The sequence below is a fragment of the Capsicum annuum genome, chromosome 7, assembly GCF_002878395.1.
Source record: "Capsicum annuum cultivar UCD-10X-F1 chromosome 7, UCD10Xv1.1, whole genome shotgun sequence".
In the NCBI taxonomy this organism is placed as follows: Eukaryota; Viridiplantae; Streptophyta; class Magnoliopsida; order Solanales; family Solanaceae; genus Capsicum; species Capsicum annuum.
Window position 1 is genome coordinate 203,105,269 of NC_061117.1, and position 22,676 is coordinate 203,127,944.

General features: G+C 36.4%; 1 protein-coding gene across 4 annotated transcripts; it reads right to left on the reverse strand.

Annotated features, from left to right (window-relative positions):
* Positions 1 to 187: 187 nt before the first annotated feature.
* On the reverse strand, positions 188 to 20,653 carry LOC107855030 (protein LAZ1). Of its 4 annotated transcripts, XM_047415378.1 has the most exons (9): positions 20,253 to 20,332; positions 19,257 to 19,313; positions 18,967 to 19,096; positions 16,095 to 16,203; positions 12,164 to 12,348; positions 11,979 to 12,067; positions 11,389 to 11,650; positions 10,948 to 11,199; positions 188 to 956 (listed from the first exon to the last, which is right to left on the reverse strand). In XM_047415378.1, exons 2-9 carry the CDS (start codon positions 19,268 to 19,270, stop codon positions 615 to 617), a joined length of 1,383 nt encoding a protein of 460 aa, XP_047271334.1. In that variant the 5' UTR covers positions 19,271 to 19,313; positions 20,253 to 20,332; the 3' UTR covers positions 188 to 614. The 4 variants fall into 4 exon arrangements, with proteins under 4 accessions (XP_047271334.1, XP_016555500.2, XP_016555499.2 ...); XM_016700014.2 differs by lacking the exon at positions 18,967 to 19,096 and having other exon boundaries at positions 11,389 to 11,617; positions 20,253 to 20,653; XM_016700013.2 differs by lacking the exon at positions 18,967 to 19,096 and having other exon boundaries at positions 20,253 to 20,653.
* Positions 20,654 to 22,676: the final 2,023 nt, after the last annotated feature.

The window sequence follows — 22,676 nt, forward strand, 5'->3', positions numbered from 1 at the left end:
GTAAATACAAATTTTGTCATGGCACATATCCAAAAAGATTAGGGAGCGGATAGAGTTACTTCATTGTTCTAAGAGAGCTCACAGAACTGGTTTTGGTTTTTTATCCACAACTTGAGATCTAGATGTTAATATGATCCCTTCCTAGAAGGTGGTTATAACACTAGATGCCCTTTAGGCGTATGTCACATTTTAATACGAAAAGCAGCAGGAGAAACTACCATTTGATGAGATAACTGCCATCTAGTTAATTTCATCAAGGAGGGGCATACTTCTGAAGATTCAAAATCAGAATGCAAAACCTTCTATATGAGGCAGACTGATCCTGATACAACAAGGGATCATACACCGATGAGGATACATCTATACACCATTGAAGACCATTATGTGCAACAACAATGACGAGAGAATGGCTATGCAAGTGCTTTCATAATGTAGCACTTGAAATCTAAAGAGAGAAAAAGGCCCCAGATGGACTTTGCTGAAGCAAATACTTCAACTTCCTTGGAGCAGAAGAATGATGTTGTTGGGAGTTGAACTCCAGATTTTCAGGCAGAGGCGTGCATACTGCATAGAAGTCTTCAAAGCATTGCGCTTTCTGCCCTTTTCTTTCCTGACTATTCCTTAGTAACCCATCTTCGGCCACGAACTTGGATACCACCGTAGCTCTGATCACTGCTACTCTCTCCACCACTTTCTGCACTGGTATATCCAGATTTCCGACGATGCTTCTTTTTCCTTGAAGTTCCACTGTCACTAATGCTTCCATGTAAAAGCGGATCATCTATCCCACGTATGACTCTCCTTGCTGGAGATGATGTTGCAATGCAACTGTCATCCTTTGTTCGCTTCTCTTTCTCGTGTTTCTTTATGTTCTGAGAGATTTTATGCAATTTTTGAATTCCTTTCTCTACTGGCTCCACTGCTTGGGTCATCGTGAATTTCAAATCATTCACTATCTGTAGAAAACATTTGTTAACAAGGGGATTAATGATAACAGGGAGACGTTGCAGATCCATGTTTTATTTTTCCCAAGATAGCAGGTAAAGATCAACACCATATACAGCAGTCAACTATGTTAGCTAAAGTTGGATATCGGATCCTTTCTATCCATTCCATTCTATTGAAGCCTATTTCCTTCCAATAGTAAATAACTTATTGTTTAAAGCAAAATACTGGACATCTAAAGATAGAGGATATCTTCGAGATCTCAACATTGATAGACAAGATAGTAATGAGGGTATGATATCGGTCTAAAATTATATTGGGAAGTAGTAGTTTGAAAAGACACAATCTCATAGAATAAAAAAATTAGGCTCAATGTTCGCCACGAGTACTTTATGATATGGCCTCTAGAGGCCTAAGTACATACCTTTTAATAGTCTCACAATCATTTTATATAACTTGCATTTCACTTAATTACATATCCTCTTATTGATGATGTTCCTTCAGCACTCCATTTCAATCATCCTAATATTAGATTGTCATCTAACAATTCTCTTAGGAAGACTCTGCACATATTTTGTAAACTAGATGGATGAAGCATTGCTAAAGTCATAAATGATTCTGATAATGAACATCTCACAGCCAACCATGGAGGAACTGAAAAATGTGTTTTTTCCATGAGTTGCCAGAGTGCTCCCACCCCTGATGGGATCTCTGGAAAGATTTCTCATAGTTGTTGGGAAATCATTAAAGATGACTTGCTACTATTGTTCTTGATTTTTCTGCAGGCAACCATATTCCTAAGGTACTCACTCATACTTGTCTAAAACTTATTTCAAAGATAAGACATTCCCCGGACTTTTACTGAACTAAGACCGATTAGTCTGAGCAATTTCTCAGTCAAGAACATGTCCAAGCTAGTTAATCAAAGACTTAGCTACTTCAAGCAAAAACTTGTGTCACCTAATCAAACAGGCTTCAACAAGGGGAGTCAATCACAGACATCATCATGCTAACTCAAGACATGGTTCACAACATCAACAAAACATTTCATGTTGGAAATAAAACAACATACCTAGTAAAGTCCGACAAGTGAGGTCTGGGGAGGGTAAAGTGTATGTGGTACCACTACCTCGGGGAGGTAGAGAGGTTGTTTCCGGAAGACCCTCGACTCTAAGTGTAGCAAATCCACGTACAAAGAAAGGAAAACAGTAAAGAAAATATGATAACTAATGAGCCACAAAAAAACAATAAACAGTCACAAAATAGTGCGACAATCGAAACACAATAAACACCAACAATGATAGATATCTACGGCCTACCATACTACGGTGCACGACAACACTCCAACCCGACTAACCTTCTACTCTAATACCCGTCCTCCACATCCCCCTATCTAAGTTTATGTCTTCGGTAACCTGAATATGCATCATCTCATGTCTAAACACCTCACCCCAATACCTCTTCGTCTTACTTCGACCCCTCTTGGTACTTACTATATCCAAACTTTCACACCTCCTCACTAAGGCGTCTGAACCTCGCCTCATCACATGTCCAAATCATCTCAGTCTATATCCAACCTTTCACACCTCCTCACTAAGGCATCTAAACCTCACCTCATCACATGTCCAAACCATCTCAGTCTCGCTTCCTTCTTCTTGTCTACCACAGAGGCCACTTCTACCTTATCTTAAATAACCTCATTCCTAATTCTATCATACCTATATGTCTACACATCCATCTCAACATTCCTCTCTGCAACATGCATGCATCTTGCATCTTCTGAACATGAGAGTTTTTGATTGGTCAACGCTTCATCACATAAAGCAACTTCTGTCTAACCATCACTCTATAAAACTTACCTTTAAATTTCGGTGGAATCTTTTTATCACACAAGACTCCAAAGGAAAGCCTCCACTTCATCTAGGCAGCACCAATACAATGAGTGACATCATCATCTATGACCCACTACCTGGATAATAGGGCCAAGACGTTTGAAAGGAACGCTCATGGGAGAGCCTCTGTGTCTAGATGCGCTTCCACGTCTTCCTTATGCAACCCCTCATTGAATTTGCACTCCAAATACTCTGTTTGGTCCTGCTCAATTTAAACCCTTTGGCTTCCAGAGTTTGTCTCTCCACCTCCAACCTATCATTCACGCCACCACGCGTATCATCAATCAGTACTATATTATCGGCAAATAACATCCTCCAAGGCACTTCATGCCGGAAATGTGGTTTTAAATTGGATATGGCTAAAGCTTATGACAGAGTTTCATCGGAATGCCTAGCAGAATAATTAGGGAGTTTGGGTTTTCTCAAAGATGGATTGACATTATTTGGAGACTCGTTACAAAATGTTAGGTACGCTGTCAACTAATGGAACTAGACATGGCTTCTTTAATTCCACCAGGGGCATCAAACAGGTGACCCTTTTTCCCTTTCTCTTTTTGTTATAGGAGCAGAATTATTTACCAAGATGATGGAGTCTTTAAAACAGGACTTTATTCCATACTCAATTGATAAAAAAAGGTTCTAATATTGCTCATTTATGTTATGCAGATGATACTATCTTATTCTCCTTATGTGATCCTCATTCTCTTGGTCTTATGGCTAAACTGGAAAAATATGAAGAAGCCTCTGGACAACTAGTCAACAAGAACAAATGAGGATTTTATGTTAATTTCAAAGCAGATGACCCTAGGATCAATGTTATTAAAGGAATTACTGGATTGAATCATTGCCACTTCCATATGATTCATCTTGGATGTCCCATTTATGTTGGGATGAAAAACATTGTTTATTTCAATACCATGGTGGCTAAAGTAGCCAGACAAGTACAAGGATGGCACGGAAAATTACTTTCTAATTGAGGAAGGTTGTCCTTTTAAAATCAGTCCTTCAGGACCTTCAATTACATTTATTATCTGTTATCCATCCCCCAAAGACAACCTTGGAGCAGACAGAAAATTATTGCCAATTTCTTTTGGGGAATGGATGGTGACAATAAGAAGAATTATTGGTGCTCTGGGGATGATCTGTGTTTTCCAGTTAAAGAAGGTGGTAACAGTTTTAAAATCTCTAAGGATATTTTTAATACTTCTCTGCAAAATTCCGGTAGAAGTTCAGAACTCAAAAGACTTAATTCCAAATATTTTTTAGAGGCCAAATATTGCAAGAGATATATGTTGTTAAAAAATGGACATACGGGCAATCACACAATTGGAAGAGGCTTATGGATAGCAAAAAGGTGGTAGAAACTTGTATATATGGAAGATTGGTAAAGGAGACGCATCATTTTGGTGGGACAACTGGACTAATCTAGCTCCTATTGCCAAACTATCTCAGAATCAAAGGACACCCGAAAAGACCATGGTCAAAGACTTATGTAATGATAATACGTGGATTATTGCGAAGCTCAGAAGGATATTGCCTCAGAATGTGATCAACTCTATTATAACTATTGAGTTCAAGCCTGAGAGACAGCATCTTCCTATCCGGAATCCTGAGCTCACAAGGAAATTCATCAGTAAATCAGCCAACTTGGCAGAAAGTGAGAAAGAAGAGAGGCACTACACTTGCTAGTTCAAAGAATTGACACAGAAAAATTCCTTTTAGGATCTCTTTTTTCTTAATGAGGGCTCTATAGAACACGATTCCTTCTGACGATGCTGTGAAAAGGTTTGGAATTTATCTTCCTTCTATCTATAATTGTTGCCCCATTCACAAAAGTGAGAAAACAGAACGTCTTTTTAGCGAAGTTCAAATTGCCTTACAAGTATGGAAATTCTTTTGCAACACTTGTGGTACTGGTTTGGTTTGTCCAGGGGGATTTAGCGAAGGTCAAATTGCCTTACAAGTATGAAGTGGCAGGCTGCTAAAGGTAAAAATGCAGTTCACAACTGCATCTTACAGTGCATACCAATTATGCTGGCAAGTGTGGAAAAATAGGTGTAGGGTCAGGTTTGAGGACAAGGACAAGAAGATGTCAACTTGGTTCATCATTGATCAAACCAACAAACTCATCTCTTTGATCCTCAAAGCCCAATTTCTTGAACTACATATGCCTAGTTTGTGGATGAAAAAATGCAACTTGATGGAGAAACTTAGGCCTGCGACTCAATCTCAGGCCGTTTATTGGTACAAAACCCACCCTGAATTGGGTAAAGCTCAATGTGGAGGCTGTAGCAAAGGTATTTCAGGCTCAGCCGGAGGAGGAGGTATTATCAGAGATCATATAGATGATATGTCAAATAGCCTTGTTGATTCCTATGAACAATGTAGCAACAATATTGCCGAGGCTATGGCTATTTGGAAAGGTGTTAACATTTGTAAGGATGATGGTATAAGTTTTTGGTGGTGGAATCTGACTCACTATTGTTTGTCAACATGCTTAATGGGGAGTAAAACCAACATGGCAACTTACCCAGGTCATTGACAAGATTCTAGACATAATTAGTCACAATGATTTTTGTCTTAAAGCATATCTACAGGGAAGATAACTCTTCCGTGGACCTTTTAGCTAATTTGGGAGAAGACTAAAAGCCTCCTTTATCTTTACTAAAGCTATTTCCCTTACTTCTAAGGTTAGAGCTTCAATAAAGCTAGAACTTGATGGTTTCCAAATTTCAGATTTAAGCGCAAAAGAAACAAATGGATCAGTGATGATAACTGAAATGTTTGATTTTTGATACTCTCAAATGTGAATAGAGTATCCTATAGGTGGTTAAGGCCAAACTGTAGAGGCAATACTTATCATTTTCAGCCTATTAACTAGTGTACAAATGGGCAATAGGGTGGATCTATCCAACCTTCACAAGTAAATGAGCCTAAGGTCTATGTCCTCCATGTAATGATGATTTTTGATGAATATACAGGTTGGAATAGTGCCTAACTCCTCCATCGGAAGGACAGATCTTGGGAAAAAAAGATGGTTGAATAGTATTTGATTGTAATTTTACCAAAATTAAATCCAAACACTGAACCACAATCCAGAATACTGAACCAAAAATCCGAACAATTCTGATTTCGATTTTACACAAACTATGCCAACCAATGAATATTGCCATTACCTAATATGCCAACCAATGAATATTGCCATTACCTAATACCTTTCACAAGCTTTTCTTGCGCTTAATTATATATATTCTGTTAGTTCAAGGAGTTTAATTCGGACGAATATCAAAGATCCAACCTTGAAGACACTTGTGGCACTCAGTTCTTCATTGAATTCAAGTGTCAAATTTTCTAGAGCCTATGCCAGAGATCATCATATTTTTCGTAGAGCTCTGTTCCACTAATAGATCTTTGATCCTATTCCATTTGGCTAATTGATAATTTAAAGATTATTTCTTTTTCTAATTTGATAAACAAAGATTCTTAAATAAGCAAATAAACTGGAACAACCAATAATGATTGTTAATATATTTGACACGCTTGTATCCAAGTATGCTCTAAGACTATTTTAGCTTCATAAATTAAACTAACAGGTTGGCAACATCACCAACAAAGCCAGTCAGAGAACTAGTTCAGTTTATCCTTGTGACAAGCATAGATCCTGCCATTTTTTTTAAGAATCTGTACTGTTGTATTCTTCAGCATTAGGAATGCTGGCCACCTTCAAAAATTGACAAAATAGAAAGTTAGATTCTAAGGCTTTACAGAGCACCTAGCAAGTCGACCAGCTCATCTACTACCTCTATACAATTTCTTTTACACCCAAAAAGTAAAGACTAAACAATTCAATTTCACATCATGAATGGATTTGATCTTGTCTTCAAAACATCTCCCATTCCTCTCTTTCCATATTGCCTACCATATACAAAAAGGTATTATCCACCACCATTTCTTATGTCTCTTGCTTCCCCCTCTCATCCAACAGCTCATTGAACCAGCAGTATGCTCAGGCATAGTCCATTCAGTATTAGTGAGACTGATGAAAAGATTCCACAATTGTCCAGTGAACTTGCAATGAAGGAACAAATGGTTATTTGTCTCCGCAGTTTCATTGCACAAGAAACATCTGATTATCACTACTCTCCCTTTTTATTTAGCACTTCATGAGTCAGGCAAGCTTTCTTTACTACTAGCCAGGTGAAGCACTTGACCTTTGTAGGAGCCATGTTCTTCTAGATAGTGTTCCAGATCTTAGAATTCTCCATTTGCACCAAACTGTTTTCCTTTTTATAAAGTTTATTAAAGGGAAATAATCCTTTCATTTGCTGGGTAGTACCAGAGAAACCCTCCACTTCAGTTAACAAGTTTGTCACCCTATCCTCTTCCCAGTCGTTTCGAAGACTATCATCTGAGGTTTAAGTTCCGTCCTTGAGTTGACCAATTTTCAAAGATGGTAGCTTTAAGATTGTTGCTCAATGCCATAAGATCAGGATAAGTATCTTGTAGAGATGTTTCCCCTATCCAAAATCTGGTTTTGGTACCATCTCCAACCATGATTCTGGAATTTCCTTGAAGCTTTGGCCATAATTCTCTGATTGTCTTCCATACTCCCATCCTGTATGTTCCATTCACTTCATTGGAGCACCATGGACTAACCTAGCCATACTTGCAGGAGATAACATCCTTCCATAAAGTTGACTCTCCTCTTCACTGAATCTCCATAACCACTTCATCAAGAGACAATTATTCCGAATCTTCAAGTTTCTAATACCAAGACCACCCTGACCCTTGCTCGGTTGTGCCATTTCTCATTTCACCAAGTTATATCCCTTTCCTTCCTCGTTGCCTTTCCACAGAAAATCTCTTCTTAATTTGTTTAGCTTCTTGACCAGGCTTACAGGAACAGGAAACAAAGACATCACATAAGTAGGGAGAGAGTCGAATACTGAATTAATTAGTGTGGCCCCTCCCCCTAACGAAAAATACTGTGCATTCCATTGAGCTATCATTTTTCAGTTTTTTCCAGAATGTTGTCCCAAATTTCTATATATTTGTGTCTTCTAGGAGCATGTGTAAGTACATAGTAGGACGATTTTCTACACCACATCCAAGATTACTAGCTAGAACCTGAATATTAGCCACTTCTTTGACGGGGAAGATGTTGCTTTTTCTCCAATTACCCTTAGTCCAGACATAGCTTCAAAAACTACTAGCATGATTCTAATGTAAGTAACTTGTTCCACTTTGGCTTCACAAAAAATAATAGTGTCGTATGCATAGAGCAGATGACAAATATCCAGATCCCCCTTCTCACATCCTCCTATTTGAAACCTCTAAGCCAATTGTTTTGCATAGCTGTTCTCACCATACTACTAAGTCCTTCCATATCTAGGATGAAAAGGAAAGGAGATAAAGGATCTCCTTGCCTGAGTCCCCTTCCAGATTGAAAAAACCCAGTAGGTTCTCCCTTTACCAGAATGGAGAACCTAACAGTTTTAATACAAAAACTGATCCACGTAAGCTATCTATCTCCAAAGCCCATTTGTTTAAGAGTATTGAGCCAGTACCCCCAATTAACATGGTCATGGGTTTTCTCAATGTGAAGCTTACACATCAAACCAGCCACTTCACCTCATCTCTGGATCTTGTGTCTATGCATTCACTTGCAATCAAAGTTGCATCCATAATTTGCCACCCTTTAAAAAAGGCCATCTGATGTCTGTTTACCAATTTGTCAATCCCTCTCTACAGCTAAGATTTTTGCAATTATCTTGTATACCCCAGAAATTAGACTAATAGGCCTAAAATCTCTCAACTCCACTGCACCTGTCTTTTTGGGAATACAAGCTACAAAAGTAGCATTCGAGCTTCTTTCAAAAACCTAATGTTCATGGAAATACTTCATTGTTCCCATAATGTCCTCCTTGACCAGATCCCAAAAGTGTGAAAGAAAAGGCCCTGGAGCCTTGTCAATTGTGCAAGACATGACACTCTCCCACACCTCCTCCTCCTGAAAACTTCTTGGTACCACACCTGATCATCTGAAGCGATCAAAGCTAATCCTTGGAGAGAAAAATCAGGTCTCCATTCTTCAGTTTCTTCGTAAAGGTTCCGGTAGAAATTGTGAATTGCATTCTTTATTTCTGTTGTCTCAGTAATGGCTTGTCCATCCACTTTCATGGAATCTATTGAATTATACGTCTTATGAGAATTTGCCATTTTGTGAAAGTTCTTAGTGTTCTTATCCCCCTTTGTGAAAGTACTTAGTGTTCTTATGCCACTCTTTCAGGCACTGCACCCTTGATCTCTGCCTCCAGGCTATTTCCTCATTCTTTGCAATTTCTTCAAATTCCATAGCTAAATGAGTTCAGTATTAACTCGTCATCTATAAGGCTTTTGTGCTCCTGTATGATTTCCCAATTGCTCAGCTGCTGTAGGATCTCTCTTTTTTTTTTTTTTTTTTAATTCCAGTTTCCCAGTTGTTCCTGCTCCATTGCACAAGCTCCTTCTTAAGGAGTTTTAGTTTGTTTGCCAGAATAAAAGCAGGTCTGCCTCTGCTAGGGAATGACAACCACCATGTCTTGACCTTTTCCTTGAAACCTCCACCTCTAACCACCAATTCTCAAATTTGAAATAGGTTTTCTTGAATTCCAGTCTCCACATGTTAACAAGATAGGATTATGGTCTGATCCTAACCTTGGTAACATTGTTTGTTTGACTTGTACAAAAGAATCCTTCCAATAAGTTGAATAAAAGAATCTGTCAATCCTAAAAGCACTACTATGGTTATCACCCCTCTTCCAAGTATAGGATCCCCCAAATAAAGGAGGGTCCACCAGTTCTAATTCATTTATGCTATCTGAGAATTCAGTCACTGCTCCTGATATCCTTTGGCAATTTGATCTTTCTGCTACAAATGTGGTGACATTGAAGTCGCCACAGACAATCCAACGGCCTTCCCAATTATTTCTGCTAGTTGCCAGTTCATTCTATAACTCCCTCCTGATCACCCTATTACAGTTTGCATATAAAATACTGAGTAACCAGGTGAAATCCTGGCCAACACATGTGAATTTACATGTAATCGATTGTCCTGCCCCCTCAACTAAATCTCCTCCCCGCTCCCTCTTATCCCACATTATCAAGATCCCTCCTCTACTACCCCTAGCCTCCAAATGAGCTTCTCCCATGCATCCATTAGCCATAGATCCTGGCATTTCTCCACAAGCCAAGAAGTATAACAGGATAACCCAGACAACTAAACCAAACACATCTTCCAATACCACACCAAGAACAACATGATGAAAGGGGGGAAAACTGTCACATAAACTAGGAAACTCAACAGTCTCCCCACATTTCAATTGTCCAAAATCATCCACAAAATTAACCAGAATCCAAAAAAATTCCAAAGTTTTAGCATTGGCAAGAGATATTAAAACACATACTTGGAACAGAACACAGCAATATAGGTTCAATATCCCTTCTATTCACTCCTTGTCCCCTTGTTCTTATTTTGGATCATATATTCCTATTTTGGATCATATATTCCTATCTCTGACTACTGTGCATGACAGTCCATGGATGCAGAAAAGAAATAGGAACTTAAGAGTTCAATCACAGGTATGATCATTAGGACCCCAGTCCTGCACTGGCCATTAGCCAAAGCAGGAAACTTGATTTGAACGGTGAGGATATCCTAATAAGTTAAGGAGCTATCCTGAAAATGGCAAATAAACTCTTTGCTTCCAATATATATTTGTCAGTAATGTCAAGAACGAAATTAGTTGATTCACCAATATCATGGTGTATTCCCTGGTATTAAAGAACAGAAAAGCGAAGATGCAAAAAATGCAAGGATCAATTACTTGGAGTGTTCTCCCAAAAAAGACTATTTCACTCCCCAATTATTTATTTGTCTTCTCTTTTACTGTTAACTCTCCCTCATGACAACTAGGAGTAAAAGCATCCGGGTGAGACTTCAGTTGCAGAAAAAATTATTTGAGATCTCATCATTTGTAAAACAAAATTGTGAGGTTTTGACTCAGTTGGATGGAGATTCCCAATATATAAGACAGCTCAAAACTTTTAGCAAAGAGAAAGAGACACTTACATATTCTCGACCTCCCAAAAAGACGTCCTTAACACTTTCTCTAATTGTCATTCCACCCTTAGTATCAATTTCAGGTTGAGGAAGCCGTAATTTGGTCGGACGCTCACTGTCTCTAACTTCCTCAGGATCTACTGGCAAGTCTGCAGACACATAATCCCCCAGAACAGCAACATCCCCAGTATAGCGCTCTCCCATCAGCTCGTATGGCTTTGCTGGGAAGACATAAAGATGAACTACAGCAGCAACACCCATCTGTACTGGATGAATAAACAAATTGTTAAAGTCAAATTGTGGAAGCAATATCAAGCATCCTTAGACAACCGATAAAACTTAAAAAGCATAACACAGCACCCAGATAGAATTTTAGAAATCATAAAAGCAAATATTCTTATAAGAATACACTATAGGTAATAAATGCATGCCCACTTCCATAACAATTACCTCGATGCATATGATGAAATCTTGAATGCTGGATTGAAATTGCAAAGCTTCAGCTATTGGACTTCGAAACAAACCGAGGGTAGAGAGAAGAGCTATGGCCACACCTTGCCACCAAGTTAAGAATACAATTGACTTGAACGTTAAAAACTTGTACAGCGGCTTGATGTGAGATAATTCATCCTTTGTAATGGCATAAAATTGTACTAAGCAATACAGTGCCCATGATTGACTGAAATTTAAAACCACAGCTACATAAGGGTACCTACAAAAAGCAAAATGCTCTGAAAATTTTATGCACTGAACTGAAAGTTCTTCCAAGTTACAATAGTTTGTAGGAGTATCTACCACATGAATGCTCTGAAAATTTCATGCCATGATAAATAAAGATATTTTCCGACTTTAGAGAAATGCTATACAAAGGATATAGCAGTAAATAGATGAAACTTGCAACTTTTGAGGCATGTGTAGTCATTATCAATAAAATAATAAGAGGTCTTTCTTCTATCTTATTTTTCTTCAGGAATGGCAATGATTGTAGCACAAAGGGAGTGCTAGATTTTCTGTATAAGAATACTAAGAGGTATCCTTACCCACAATTCCACTTGAAGACTCCTTCACAATAGACACCAAAAGCTTCAAGAATCACAGCTAAAATAGCAGTAAATGCTTTTATGATCATCTACAAAGAATATTTTCCATCACGTTAATCACAAGGAAAAAGATAAGTATAGCTTTTATGTCAAAAGGAATATACTAAGTCAAGTAGCATGCTCACATATTGGACAATTCCAAATTTGATAACTTGGTAGACCCACTGACCAAGTTTCCATGGCTTCAAAAAATAATTCATAGGAAAAAGATGCTTGACAACTCCCTTCTCAGAGTCATGCTCTAGTAGTGGCATCTTTGAAGCTGCACGTCCTTCCCTCTCCATAAATAGAATAGCCCTCTCCTCCCCACCTAAGTCACAAAATAAAGAAATTACCCCCCAAAAAAAGGGAAAAAGCAATAAGTTTGTACATAATGATCAAAAAACATTTTTCAAGTAATCCAAGTTGTAATTGTAAATCAAAACCTTCAACGCAGGTTTAATCTTGGCAATCTTCCATTGGCATTTTCATGATACAGGACTACTTAGAAAGTTCACACAGAACAATAAGCATGTCAACACTTTACATCAAAGGGTCAAACATGAGTTGAAAGCACAAAACAATAGCTTATTGATGAAATGGCTCTGGAGATACAATAAGGAGGAACATGCATTATGGAGGGAGGTGATTAAACACAAGTTTGGTGAATTCAACCCTTGGTGTACCAATGTGAGCACTGATACTTATAGGGTTGGAATCTGGAAAGCCATCAGAAACCTATGGCCCAATATGGAAAGGAACTTGCAGAAGATAGTTAGAGATGGGAAAAGAATAAAATTCTGGAAGGATGCTTGGAAGGAGCAAAGTCCATTAATGGAGATATTCCCAGACCTCTTTGTTTTAAGCAACAAACCAGATGGTACCATTGATGACACTTGGAGTGCACAGGGCTGGAACTTATCCTTCAAGAGAAGGCTAAATGATTAGGAGATTGATAGAGTGGCTAATTTGCTTAGTAGGATTGAAGATTTCAGTGGCACTACTGCTGAACCAGATACATTAAGATGGAAACACAATATGGATGGGCAATTCACTGTTAAAAGGGCTTACAGAATGGAAGGAAGAGTACAGTATAGAAGGCAACCAAAAATATGGATAAACTTATGGAAGAGCCCATCTCCAACCAAGGTAAAATGCTTTACTTGGTTGGTGATTAGAAGAGCATGCTTGCCACAGGAAGTTCTGAAGAAAAATGGGGCCATCGTAGTTTCCAGGTGCTTTTTATGCATGAGACAGATGAAACAAACAGCCACCTGTTTTTACACTGCACTTTTTAAAGCTTTACTTTGGTCTTTATTTCTCAACATAACAGAGACAAGTTGGACTATGCCTGAGCATACTGAGGATTTGTATAGCTGCTGGATGAAAAGGGGAGGCAGCAAAAGTCAAAAGAAGTGGTGGAGGATCATACCACATGCATCTGGTGGACAGTTGACAGTTTTTGGAGAGAGAAATGAGAGGTGCTATGAAGATAGATCCAATTCCATGCAGAAAGTTAAATGGAATTGTGTAGTATCTTTCTACTTTTGGTGTAAAGAAGTAGGTCTAGAGGATATAGAACATTTTGTAGACTTATTAAGATCTCTGTAGGTGTCTTCTCCTCTCTTTTTTTTCTTATGTAACTATTTTTGATGGTGTCCAGCATATCCTTAATGCTGAGGAATACACATTTTCCAGTTTCAAAAAAAAAAAAAACAAGTGAGAGAAAAAGGAAAATGATACATTGTTGGAATTAGAACCCTGTGATTCTTAGAGCTCTTATCAAAGAAAAACATAAGAACAATTTACACTATCAAAAGTCCTCAACTTGCTAAAACAAGTAAACCACACAATTTCTCTCTATAGGCAGTAAGCATATAAGTTACTGTCCTGAATTTAAACATTATGCAGCAAGTTGGCTAATATGAAAAAGATAATCCCTGCATAAAATTCTGCATACACAGTACTCTTTTTCATTTTATGTGACATTATTTCCTCACTTATCTGTTCCAAAAAAGAATTAACACATTTCTATACTTGGAAACAATTTAACTTTGAACGTCTTATTTTATCCTTAATGAGAACTATTTACCGCTTCACAGATGTTTCCTAAATAAGGATATAACCACACAAGTATTATGATATGTTTAAGACCACAAGTTTCAAAAATCTTAAAACCACAAAAATTTTATGACATGTGTAAGACCACAAGTTTCAAACATCTTCATTTTTTTCTGAACTTCATGCCGAATCAAAGCATGTCACATGAATTGGAATGGAGACAATACAATGTCTAGCTGGTTGCAAAAGAAAAAGATAATCTCCGCATAACTAATGCAATATTTTGTGGTCCGCATAAGTAAAAAGGATCACATAATTAATGCAATGTTTGGTTGGCGGTATAATATGTCTGTATGCATAACTTTCTCTTTTAATAAGAGGGATGTCTGGTCAGCTTGGGCTGCCTCGACTACACCACCTAGAATCAGCACAGGCAAGGACAGACCCACATAGGCCCTTATGGGTGCTCGAGCACCCGTTACTGCCGATGCGGAACTAATATATTTATATAAACTATTGATCAAAATGGATAAATTAAAAGAACCAGCACGCAGGAGCTAAAACAGCCATTGGGTGCATTGGTAACTATGGGATGGAGACAAATCCTTGTTGTCACACAATGCGGAAGATAGATACACACTTCTAGCAGTTTCTCTTCTTTTTATAACCAACTTCTAGTAGTTTTTCTCTTGTTGATCGCTTCTTTCCCTTTCTTTTTTATTTTTCATTGATTTGCTTTATTTTTTCTATTAATTTTCTATTTTCCATTTTTATTTTGTTAATTTGTGTAGATAAATCAAGGTAGTGGTAGAGACTGCGTACATTTTACCCTACCCGGACCCCACTTTGTGGGAACATACTGTGTATGTTGTTGTTGTTGCTGTTGTGTAGATAAATCAATATATAAAAAAATTATGTGAGAAAAATAAATTTGGTGCAAGAAATAATGATATTATACATCATTTTCAAACGAAAACATCGAGAATGATTATGAATAAAGTGATCGCTTTTTGAATGGTACAATATTTATTGGAGTTTACATTTTAGGTATTTTAACATCAGTTTCAAATAGTTATGCACTTATACTTGATAGTTGTAGTGACTATGCATAAACAGAGTCGGATCGAAAATCTAAAGGGTCCAACCTATAACTCCTTTAAAAGCCATAACACTTACCAAATTATAGATTGGTTTAAATTTAATATTTTTTTGAAATTTTGGTGATTTTTTAACTTATACATCTATGTTATTGTCTAAAAACGTTGTATTTAATTGAAGCCATTGATTAAATGTCACATATGCCTACATCAATTAAATATTATCCAACACCCATCAATTTAAAATCCTGGATCCGCCATTAAGCACAGGTATTGAATTACTCTGCTCATCAATGTTTAGGCAGACGGAAAGAAATCATCTAGTGCTTTTGTCTTTACATGGATTTGAACTGTGGTCTCCAATGTTTTCATCCACTACATTTACCACTGTACCCTACCCTTGTGTGCGACATCATAATTTACACGGAAGTCTTTGTATTATTTTGGTAAAACAATGTGAAGAAGAATGCAGGTATTAGAAATATGTGAATAGGAGTATCTACTATAAAAATGTCTTTAAAGTGGATAATCATTGCATAAACATTAAATGTATTAATTTTCTCTGCACATAAATACTTCTATTATTTTACTTTTATAATTGTGGTGTCCTGCCCACTTGTGCGTACCTTGACTAATTCCACTAAGTACTAGCTATCTCCCACTAACACAAGTACCGGTTTTGCCTCCGTTGAGATTTGAACCCCGAAACCTCATTATAACCAACTTTATTGACCACGGGTAACAGCCTTGGGTTTACAAATCCTTCTATTATTCTTCACAACTTAAGAATTTCTACATTATTACTCGCAACATTAAAAAAAAAAAAAAAAAAAGAGCGATGCATTATAATCTATACACACCAAACGACCCTAAATTAACATTTGCAAGATGAAGTTTAAGATAAGAAACATAACCATACCTAAGCATGCAATAAGATATCTCCCAAAGCAGTACATAGCAAAGGATTCATAGCAATCTCGCAATATCCCAATGTCAACACTAATTGCTGGATGTGCCAATGACACAAACTGTGAAAAAGAAATGCATTAGAAAATTGAAATAGACTTTCAAGTTTAGATAGACCAGATACTTGGAGTTGATCTTCAATAAGAATTGATGCTTGTAGGTAACTATGCCATTAACTCTGTCAATATCTGAACTCAACTTTTTGAGAGAAATATCTATCAATTTCATATATTATTGTAGAAACATGCGAGGTTAAATGCGAAAAATAATGGAAAAAAATATCATTGAATAGTGTATCTATATTGTTGTAATGAGCCCTATTTATAGACATTACATTACAATCCTTTTCCGCATAAGATACTATATACAAATCCTAGCCCTTTTCCTATTTTAATACTTCATTCAAGCCGGAGCATACACGTTATACGTATCTAGTTGTTACGATGTAATTATAAATTAATACAAGGACTAGTAAAGAACTTGGTAAAATATCTATAAGTTGACCACTTTACTTCACAATCACAAATTTTGTAACAATATATCCAAAAAGTATCTTTTCTCACACAGAGTGATAGTCAATCTCAATGTGATTAGTCCTCCCATGAAATGTCAAATTTGATGCGATGAGAAGGGTTGTTTGGTTATAGAACACAAGTTCCATCAAAGTGATTTCTCCAAAACAACTTTTAATTCAAACTAGCTAACAAGTAGCTAAAGTCATTGCTCGATATTCTGATTATGCACTAGATTAAGCAACCACACATTGTTTCTTCCTTACCTTCTTCCAAAACACCAAATTACCTCCAATAAAACACAATATTTAATTGTGAAACGTTTATCAGAAGGTGATTTTGCCTAATCGGTGTCTGTATTTCCGGCGATCTGCTCATGGCGTCGATCCTCGAAGAGTAGTCATTTACCTAGAGCTGGCTTTATATCTCATATAATGGTGACATTCACACAGAGAATCCATAAACTTACAACACTCACATGAAAAGAAATGTCAGTTCTAGTTATTGTGAGATAATTCAACTTACCAACCACCTATATATTCCAGAATCATTGAATGACTCCCCCTATCCTAGTCAGAGTTTAGAATTCAAAAACACTAACGTGTCAATGAGTCTACATCTCATCATTCTTGTCTCCTCAAGAATATCTAAGGCATACTTCCGTTGTGAAATACCAATACCTAGTTTGGACTAAGCAACCTCAATACCTAGAAAATACTTCAGTCTGCCGAGGTCTTTAACCTAGAAATGCTAAAAGAGATGTTGCTTTAATTTAGTAATACCATCTTGATCATTTCAAGTAATAACGATACCATCTTGATCATTTACTAAAAGTCATGCCAAACTCCTGAATTGATGTGTTGAACTTCTCAAATCATGCTTGAGGAGACTGACTAGACCATAAAGTGATCGGCTCAATCGACATACTATGGTCTGAAATAGTGTGTCAACTGCGCCGATCACTTTATAGTTGAAACAGGGGCTGGATCTAATCGAAAAAATGAAAGTGATTGAAAATCTACAAAAATTATCTAGGTAAGGTCAGAATTTTAGCATGACCTGCCTAGGAAAAGAAATCTCGAAAAAAATGGCCGAAAACAGCCCACACGTTGGCACGTGTGACCGACGCACTGTGGGTGCCAGCATTCCAACAAGTGCATGACAGCACGTAGTTGATTTTTTGGGGTATGGTATTGGTACCTTCTGGACCTTGTGGTACATTGTTACAGTGAGCCTTATTTATTAACACTACATTACAATACAATTTTTTTTCATGTAGGATACTATATATAAATTCTATTCCTATTCTAACATTAGGTATAAGTCTTGTATATTCGATTTAACCAAACACAGTCCAAAGCAGAATCATCTTTGCTAGAGAATGTTGTTATCTTATGTATAAAGCGATGAAAGGGCCATGTAAAAGAACTTATTGTTACTTATATAGTCGAGAATGTTGTCTTTTTCTCCGTTTTTCTCCTTTTTGCTAGCATTCTCAAATATAATCTTCTGTTTTTCAGAGTAACGTTTTCATGTTGAGGGTTCACTAATATCTTAAATCTGGTATAAAACGGGTATCACCCCCCCCAAAACAACGATCTTTTTAGGCCCTCCAACCAATCGATGTGACCCCCACATAGCCTCTTTGGCTACAACTCAAGCATTTCTCCTGAAAACTCTTTTACATCAACGTATACATGCTTGGAAATCTAAAGATTATCGACTTCTATTTATGACCAATAAATATGGATAAGTACACACCATATATATTCCTTTTCTCTTCTATCCCTGGTGAACTTTTGACTCTTCTGATATCTAGGAAATAATAATTTTGAGAAATAAGGTTACTTCTCCTTTGCCCTTACTTCTTTTTTTTTTTGGTGCTTTAATGTGCTTACTCAGTTAAACTAGTAGCTAGTTTAAAAATAAACATATCCATCCTGCTCTTTTAAGCTTCAGAAATATAAGTGTGATAGAATGTGTAAAAGAACAAATAGAAGGGCACAATTGAACAAATATGATGTACATATAAAGAAAAAACACATTCAGAAACCTTCATAGATCAAAGTTGAAACTTAACGACACCACAAAACCAGTAGATTGAAACATAAAGCCTTCTTCCCTTCAATAAACAACAAAAGAGACTAGATTGAACAGCTATAATAAAAGGTACATTTCACTAGTAGGGGACATGGGATGGCGCAACTTGTGCCGACTAGACATGTGATTTGTCACTGTCTTTCTGCACTTCATTAGCCAGCAACAGCAAACCAGCCCTTTAGCAATTTTTTCCAATCAGCAATCAAGACGTACCATGTGTTCTCCATTTCTCATATGTTTATTCGCCAACGACTTGACAAAACTTGTTAGGTCAAAATGTGGAGAAGCTGAAGTACCAATAGAACCTTCACCACAAAATGGAAGGGAAAGAACCCCTCCTACTCTGCTAATGAAATCACTTTCATTAGATATCACCTCAAATTATGCCCAAAAAACATACTTTTCTTGTCCTTGTAAAAAGATATAGCATACTCCCACATTGATACAACAAACCACTACAATTAACAAAGAATAACAAAAAACTTCTTTCCAAATGAACTTACTGATTCAACTGCATAACAAGGCACCATCAAAATCACACCAATCAAAAACATTTGTTCCTGCGAAAACAAATCAAAAAACCACACATGAAACAAAAAAAAATTTCATATACAACAAATACACAACTCCCTCCATTCCAAACTACTTGTTACAATTTCCTTTTTGAGAGTCAAACCAAAAAACTTTCACCAACATTTTAAGCTAGAAATAATACTTCCCACATAGTTTTTTTTTTTTTAAATAATCGTCGTATTCGAGCGCCTGCGCACGCCTCCACTAACACAGAATACCTGTCACCTACTACTAGCAACAGGCACCATGTATCTCTATCCAACAAGGCTAGAATACATGGGAAGAGACTAGTTATTGTTTTAGGCTCTTCTTTACATATATATTTTGAATATCTAAATTTTAATTCAAAAACATCAAATCAACCAAATCTAATTTAACTTTAAAAATTAGTCAACTTAACTCTTGAGAAGCAAAACGTGAACTATTTTGAAAGAATTCGACAACCAGAAGCAGGAGATGATTGATTACCTCGGGGGTTTTGTAAGCAGAGAGATGCTCAAAACAGAGATAAATAGAGGGTGTAAGAATGATAACAGCAATTTGGACATACATTTTACATCAACTGTTTTTCAAATACAACAAATATACTACTCCCTCAGTAAAACAACATGAAAGTTGCAATTTATAGTACTTTTCATATATTTGAGCATCTAAATTAATTTTAAAACATCGAATCAGTCTAATCTAATTTAGCTTTAAAAATAGTTAAATTAACCCTCGAGAAGCAAAACGTGACAACTATCTAGGAAGAGGACAAACAGAAGCAGGAGATGATAGTTTTTGAACATATATTTTAATTTTAAAACATTGAATCAACCTAATCCAGTTTAACTCTAAAAATTAGTTAAATTGACTCTCGAAAAGCAAAACACAACAACTATTTTGGAACAGTAAAATTCTTTGACAAACAGGAGATGATTGATTACCTCCGGGTTTTTATAAGCAGAGAGATGCTCAAACAGCAGATACATAGAGAGTGTAAGAGTAATAACAACGAACACTCCAGCAACTAGTGTTGCCCATATAGGAGGTGAAAAACTACTAAAAAGGACATGAATGACCCGATTCAAATACTCCAATGATGACGATAATACCCCTTGCATTAGCTACCAATTTTTAGGGGTTCGCCGGAGACCTAAATTTTCTCCGACGATCGGAGTTCATATGATTTTTTTTTCTCCGGCTGAATTTTGGAGTAATAAGTATTCAAAATTTTTGAAGTTGGGAGAGTTGAATTTTGAATGATTGGCACAGATAATTGGATTTCATAAGTTCGTGTTTTTTTCCTAAGTTTTCGTATTTATGATTTGGTCCCTTGTGTTTTTTGTCATCGTTAATGAACAGATGGTTCCACCGTTTTATTTTACTTTTTTTTTTTTTTTTAAAGTTTTTTATTTGGTGTTTCGTATTCTAATTAAAATTTCGACTAATCAAAATGTTATACTGCAGGATTCATTTGGGTTGACGCTCTCAACAAAATATTTTCATATTCAAAGCTCAAACTCGAAATCTTTAGTGTTTTTATGTAAAATAATTATTTATTTGTCTAATTTATAAAATTATAAAAAAATTATTTTTTTCGATATTACTCCTACTATTAAAGATTAAATAAAGTTAACATCCAAATTTAAGTATATTTAATAAGGTAATTTAGTAAAATAAATATTCCAATAAATATTATCTTAAAAATTATTAAATCAAAATAGACCAAATAAAATGATGAAGCATCAAGGGACTTTGAGTTGTAGGTGACAAAAGAATTTGAAAATGAGCTGTAGGTGACTCAAGTCTTAATAATTGAGTGGAGGTGATAATTACTATATTATGGATTAAGAAAGTTGAAAAAATCTAAAAATAACCCACAAATTTTTAAATTTATACTTTGATCCAAATGTCAGTTAAATAACAGAAAACGGAGGAAAAAAGACGTGTTTCTCTCTCTTCTCATCTATTATTATTTTATCTCTCTTAGCGATTTTTGTTGTTCATTGTTGTTGCTACTTTATTCATCATCTTCTACTTCATTATCGTCATCTTCTACTTCATTATCATCTTCATCTTCTTCTTGTTGATCATTGTTGTTATTGTTGTTGTTACCGCTACTGCTGCTATTTGACCAATTTCTTAGGTCAAATTTTATTTCGTACATCGCTTTCCACTTTGGTATTACTTCATAGGAGACTTTGGTAAGTCAATTTATAATTTTTAGTTGAATTTGTCATCTGGGTAACTGTTATTGTGTTATTTTTTCAACAATAGATAGCACGCAAACATGAATGCACATAAGAGCCATTTGTTTAAACAGATCAATCATCTGTTGCGACAGATGAGCCATCTGTTGCAATGGGAGACTCATATGTTGGATTCATGTTTATACTATAGTGTCGTAACATGAATCGAACAGATGAGTCATCTGTTGCAACATATGACCCATTTATTACAACAAATTAGTAACCTATTGCAACAGAACCTGAACTCGATTCCAGTACATGTGTCGTCTGTTGCAACAGGGTAAATATCTATTGCAACAGATTAGTAACCTGTTGTAATAAAACCAGAACTCGATTCCAATAGACGCGTCGTCTGTTGTAACAGGTAAGTCATATGTCGCAACAGGTTAATTATCTGTTGCAATATGTCACTCATCTGTTGGAATCAACTTCAAAGGTTCCTTAGTACTGTAACATCTATCCCAACAGGCGCTTCATCTGTTGCCACGGATATATAGTCTGTTGCAACATATGATTCACCTATTACAACAGATAATTCAACTGATAAAATCAGCTTCAGGAGCGTAACATGAATCCCAATAGTTAAGTAATCTGTTGCGACTGATCACTTACCTATTGCAACTTATTTTTACCTATTGCAATAAATTACACATATGTTAGGATTCATTTACGGCACTATGAAATCACTATTAACTTTTTTTAATAAATGAATTTATTTAGGTACCAATAATGGAGGGATTAATAACAATAGGGGTGGATTGCCATAGTCAATGGATCGAGAAGAGCAATCGATATGTATGGCATTGGAAGGAGGGTGAAATGCTAGAGAAGATATCTATGACAATCCAAAGTGATGTTTCGTATGATGATTTTGTGAACTTAATCATCAGTTATTGTGGATTGAATTGTCAACTGGAAGAACTCTTCATCAGCTACATGCACAACTCTTTTAAAAATCAGAGGGTACTACCTTTCAAGATAACTAACCAGGTTTGGCTACATACTTATCTTAGTGATTCATCTAGGCCGATATTAGGGTGTGCGTGGTTGAAAAGATGAGAGAGAATGAGAACCAGAATGTAGAAGAAGAACACCAACAAAACATGTTTGATGATAGGT